Here is a 6,000-nt window from a genome sequence, read left to right on the forward strand (position 1 = left end):
ATCTTTGAGGTCTTTGAGATAAGATGGGGCCTGGTTATTCAAGACTTTGTATGTGAGGAGAAGGATTTTAAATTCTATTCTAGATTTAACAGGGAGCCAGTGAAGAGAAGCCAATATGGGAGAAATCTGCTCACTCTTTCTAGTCCCTGTCAGTACTCTAGCTGCAGCATTTTGGATCAGCTGAAGGCTTTTCAGGGAGCTTTTAGGACAGCCTGATAATAATGAATTACAATAGTCCAGCCTAGAAGTAATAAATGCATGAATTAGGTTTTCAGCATCACTCTGAGAAAGGATGTTTCTAATTTTAGAAATATTGCGCAAATGCAAAAAAGTGGTCCTACATATTTGTTTAATATGTGCATTGAAGGAAAAATCCAGGTCAAAAATGACTCCAAGATTTCTCACAGTGTTACTGGAGGCCAAAGTAATGCCACCCAGAGTAAGTATCTGGTTTGACACCATGTTTCTAAGATTTGTGGGGCCGAGTACAAGAATTTCAGTTTTATCTGAATTTAGAAGCAGGAAATTAGAGGTCATCCAGGCCTTAATATCTTTAAGACATTCCTGCAGTTTAACTAATTGATATGCATCATCTGGCTTCATTGATAGGTAAAGCTGAGTATCATCTGCATAACAATGAAAATGTATGCAATGCTTTCTAATAATACTGCCTAAGGGAAGCATGTATAATGTAAATAGAATTGGTCCTAGCACAGAACCCTGTGGAACTCCAAAATTAACTTTAGTGTGTGAAGAAGACTCCCCATTTACATGAACAAAGTCTATTAGACAAATATGATTCAAACCACTGCAGTGCAGTACCTTTAATACCTATAGTATGCTCTAATCTCTGTAATAAATGTTATGATCAACAGTATCAAAAGCTGCACTGAGGTCCAACAGGACAAGCACAGAGATGAGTCCACTGTCAGAGGCTGTGAGAAGATCATTGGTAACCTTCACTAATGCTGTTTCTGTACTGTGATGAATTCTGAAACCTGACTGAAACTCTTCAAATAAACCGTTCCTCTGCAGATGATCAGTTAGCTGTTTTACAACTACTCTTTCAAGAGTCTTTGAGAGAAAAGGAAGGTTGGAGATTGGCCTATAATTAGCTAAGACAGCTGGGTCAGTAATGGCTTTTTAAGTAGAGGTTTAATTACAGCCACCTTGAAGGCCTGTGGTACACAGCCAACTAATAAAGAGAGATTGATCATTTTAAAGATAGAAGCATCAATAATTGGAAAGACTTCTTTGAACAGTCTAGTAGGAATGGGCTCTAATAAACATGTCGCTGGTTTGGAGGAAGTAACTATTGAAGTTAACTTCAATGAGCATCTTCTAATTTAGTGAGACGCCATTCCCTCTCCAGCTTACGGGTTATCTGCTTTAAGCTGTGCGTTTGTGAATTATACCACGGAGTCAGGCACTTCTGATTTGAAGCTTTCCTTTTCAGAGGAGCCACAGTATCCAAAGTTATACGCAGTGAGGATGTAAAACTATTGACGAGATAATCGACCTCACTGGGAGCAGAGTTTAGGTAGCTGCTCTGCACTGTGTTGGCACATGGCACTGAAGAGCATAATAATGAAGGAATTAGATCCTTAAACTTAGTTACAGCACTTTCACAAAGACTTCTACTGTAATAAAACTTATTCCCCACTGCTGTGTAATCCATTAAAGTAAATGTAAATGTTACTTAGAAATGGTCAGACAGGAGGGGGCTTTCAGGGAATACTGTTAAGTCTTCAGTTTCTATGCCATATGTCAGGACAAGATCCAGAGTATGATTAAAGTGGTGGGTGGGCTCCTTTACATTTTGAGAGAAGCCAGTTCCCTTGCATCTACATGGATGTTAAAATCACCCACTATAATTATTTTATCTGAACCGAGCACTAAATCAGATGAAAAGTCTGAGAAATCAGGTGTGGGGAGCGTCTGCTCAGAGGCCTCAACAGGCAAACACGGGCCAACCGGGTCTGGCGGGAGCTGAGGTGGCAGAGAGACAGAGCTGGTTGTTCCTGCAGAGACTGTAGCCTCAAGCATACCTTTTATTTCTGTGAATTTCTGCGTTGTTGTGCCCATTTGGTTAGTGATAAGCCATAGCATATGGTTGTGTTTTTCCAATCTCTCTTCCAGGATGGCCAGTGCCTGACGAACTGGGTCTGGGTCTGCTGAGTCCATTCTTTGGCTGGATCGTTCTGTTATGGCTGGGAGCTAGTGGACTCTAACAAGCAGAACTCCAAGGTTAGAATTTGACAGTGTTTATTTACAATGTGCAGGGGACGAGGGGGAAAACAGGAAAGCCTTCTTTTCTCTTGGGGTCCAGTTTAGTTCACAAGAAACCCCACTCTGACTCTCTCCCGTGATGTTCCTCTGGTCTAAAGCTCACATCAACATATCCCATCTGAAACATTCTTGACTCCTTTCTCCAGATACTGTTTATGGCAATGATCCAGTGAAGACTAACCACCACCAGCCAGCTTAAGTAAGAGACCAGATGAGCCAGAACAGGTGTGTCTCTTTACTCCCAGGTGAGTCAGATGATGAGGATCTAGCTCCACCCCTCGAGAGGGAGAGCCAGGAAGGGACCATGACAGCTGGGGGATTCCGATGATACACAGTGATTGTTCATCACTCACCTCTGTTTACTCTGTTTATACACCACTCTGCATTTGATCATTATTTATTATTAATCTCTGCTGGGGTCTTGCAATATAAAGCACCTTGAGGTGACTGTTTGTTGTGACTTGGATGCTATAAAAATAAAACTGAATTGAAAATTTAATCGAATATAATTTAAGTCAATTTAAAATTCTTTGACCCATTGATCAAAGGACTCTAAATATTGAAGGGACAAAACATACTTCCTGAATCACCCTGAGCCCCTGCGTGTTTGTTAATTGGGAAAAATTCACCAGTCAGATGCTGGATCACAATCAAGGAAATGTTTAATATCCACACACGTCACACGAAGTGTTACAGAGTACAGTCAGTCGGTGCAGCTTCACACAAGTCTGACACCGCTCTCTGTCTCAGTCCACTTTTTATACACAGGGTTCAACAACCCTGTTACACAGTTATTGAAACATGCAAGATGTTGCCTTGTACGGTGGGAGACGTGTAGCATGCTTATCAGTTCCTTCTTCTGCCTTTCGCTGCCACCAGTTAACGTCCTCATCTGGGTCCTGTAGGCACAAAACATCAGACCAAAACACACATTCTTTTCCAATAACTCATCCAGCATGTGGTTTTGTTGTTCTTCTACTATGTGGTTTTATTTCTGTCTCCTGTGCAATGTTATTTCAACACCTTCACCTTATTGTGAAGATTATTGATGTGATATGCTGCTTGATGCTATAGTTCTATTTAAATTGTTATAATTATGGTATGTCTACTGTGCAGCTTATTTACACCCCTTACTTCAATATTCAAACTCAAGCTTTCATTGAAAGGCCTGAGAAGCAAAAACAACATTTTAGAAGAAGAATAGTTCTTTTAACTGCCCTCTAACAAAGTTACAGTTGATTTAAAGAGGAGACTGGAGAATAAGGTCATCCTCCTACATATAAACATATCTTATTTGTATTTGATTTCATTAACATGGTTTCATTTTGCATGAATGTCTCGATCCCATGGAGCATCCTGGACATGATCTGCTGCAGGTTCATGCTGTAGATTTTAATTTGGAGGGGCTACTAGAACTCAAACTGCAAACTGAAACTTGAGTGTTTTTGGTGCTAAACATCCTGTGTCCAAGCGACAGATTCTATATGTGCAGATATTTGGAATATTGTTTCGAACATGGTTTAGTTTGTCCTTATTTTTGCTATCCTGTGACAAAATCCTGTGGACAAAAGTGTAAGGTGAATGAAATGTATTCTATAAGAAAATAATTATAAAAATTATTTCACTCATTAATCAAAGGACACCAAAATATTCAAATATTCAAAGGCCTGAGAAGAAAAACCATTTTAGAAAAAAAGGATAGTATTTCTTTTAACTGCACTCTAACCATATTACAAGTGATTTAAAGAGAAGACTGAAGAATAATTTCATCCTCCTACATATATCTTATATTTGAGTTCATTAACATGATTTTGTTTTGAATGTCTCTTTCCTGTGGAGCAGCAACAAATTCTATATATTCATGTGCAGATATGTGGAATATTGTTTCTAACATGGTTTATTTTTTATTAATTTCTCTATCCTGTGGAGCATCCTGGACCTGATCAGCTGCAGGTTCATGCCGTAGATGATGGGATTGATGAGGGGTGGGACCACCAGGAACTCTGCAGCCACTGCATTTTGCAGCACCCCCATCGTGCCACCACCACTGTAACGAGAGGACATGCTGACAAAAATCAGTGACATTGCAAAGATTAGTAGCGTGATGAGGTGCGGCAAACATGTCTGCACAATCTTCCTGCGGTCTGCACAAGACCGGATAGCAGCTCGAACCAGTTGGGCATAGGAAACCATGATGAGTCCAGTCTCCAAGATGAGTGAAAATATGAGGATCAAACCGTAGACATTGTTGAGGGTCGAGTCAGAGCACGAGAGCTTCACCACCTCCCAGTGAGTGCAGAAGAACTTGGGGATGTGGCGGCCACAAAGTGGAATCCTTGAGGTCAGGAGAATGCCCACAGCCGTCTCCAGAAGTGAGAAGCACCAGGTGAGCAGCAGAAGCTGTGCCACCTTCTGCGCTGTCATCAGCATCCTGTATTGCAGTGGCTTGCAGATGGCGATGTAGCGATCATACGCCATGACGGTGAGACCGGTGAACTCCGAGAAAATGTAAGTATAAATGACAAACATCTGGCCCAAACATGCACTGTACGTGATGACATGAGAGTTGGTCAGAAGGTCATGAAGCAGCTTTGGGTAGAAACTCGATGCCCCGCAGATGCCATTAAAACAAAGGCTGCACAGGAAGATGTAGATCGGCTCATGGAGCATTTTATCCAGGCTGATGGTGATGATGAGGGTCAGATTTACAGACACGGTGATAAGGTACGACATCAGAGCGACGGCAAAGTAGATCTGACGGTTTTTCAGTGAATCGTTCAGACCCTGAAGCACAAACACAATCTCTGAGTTATTCTCCATCCTGTAAAAAGCTGCTAAAGAATCATTAACTCTTCATCATGTCTATATTCAGCAAAACAATGATTACCTAACGAGAGCAACAATCTGACAACAGATTCTGTCTATAGGGAAGTAAAACAGACAAAAGGCAGCAAATCTTACAGTGAAGAACAGGAATTTGTATTTGTTTCACTTCAGAAAGACTAAAAAAGTTCACACAATGAACAGCAATGAGTTGTAGATACTTTTCATACTTAAAGATACTTAAAGAGGTGCTTCATGTTTTCTGACTTCAGCTTCATTAAAATCTGTGTTGGACACTTCAAGAAGCTCTCAGAGGAAAAATAGATGAGCAGACAAAGTGTAAACATGAACTCAAGTGCCACCTTACCATCAGACACACAGAAACATGAAGGACAAAAGGGCCTAACCTCAGTTTGTCATGGTTTTCTTTTCTAATGAAAAAAAAAAATCATTCCAGGTGAGCTAACACAAACATATAACTTTAACATCTCCACACAAACATCTGTAATTACTGATTTAAAAGAAAAAGAGTTGATTTTAATCCTATGAGTGACTTAGTTGAAAATTACTCTGTAATTAAACTATCAGGTGGTAAAAGAGGGATTCAGCTCAGGACACGTAAAATAAAGCTTCAATAGTTAAAAATAAAAGAATAAACAGATGAGCATCTTTAAATGTCAGAAACCTGCAGAGTGAGAAACACTTTACATCCGCGCATTAAAGCTGTACACAAGCGACTCATTAGAAAAACAGCAGAAACCCTCTGAGACTGTCAGACTGTTCTGACTGAAGTTAAAGCAGAACCAGATCCATCATCACTGCTGTCAGAATCTGTTTCATCATCAAACATCAATCAGTCAGAGCACCAAAATCAAATCAGTTTCAAAA

General features: G+C 40.3%; 1 protein-coding gene across 1 annotated transcript; it reads right to left on the reverse strand.

Annotated features, from left to right (window-relative positions):
* Nucleotides 1–4,176: 4,176 nt before the first annotated feature.
* Nucleotides 4,177–5,109, reverse strand: LOC115790130 (putative gustatory receptor clone PTE03). The gene has a single exon (XM_030743801.1). It carries the CDS (start codon nt 5,107–5,109, stop codon nt 4,177–4,179), a length of 933 nt encoding a protein of 310 aa, XP_030599661.1.
* Nucleotides 5,110–6,000: the final 891 nt, after the last annotated feature.

This window comes from Archocentrus centrarchus, chromosome 13, assembly GCF_007364275.1.
Source record: "Archocentrus centrarchus isolate MPI-CPG fArcCen1 chromosome 13, fArcCen1, whole genome shotgun sequence".
Classification (NCBI taxonomy): Eukaryota; Metazoa; Chordata; class Actinopteri; order Cichliformes; family Cichlidae; genus Archocentrus; species Archocentrus centrarchus.

What these genes read in the sequence shown, in the direction of transcription:
- LOC115790130 (XM_030743801.1), bottom strand. Translation starts at nt 5,109, where the DNA reads ATGGAGAATAACTCAGAGATTGTGTTTGTGCTTCAGGGTCTGAACGAT.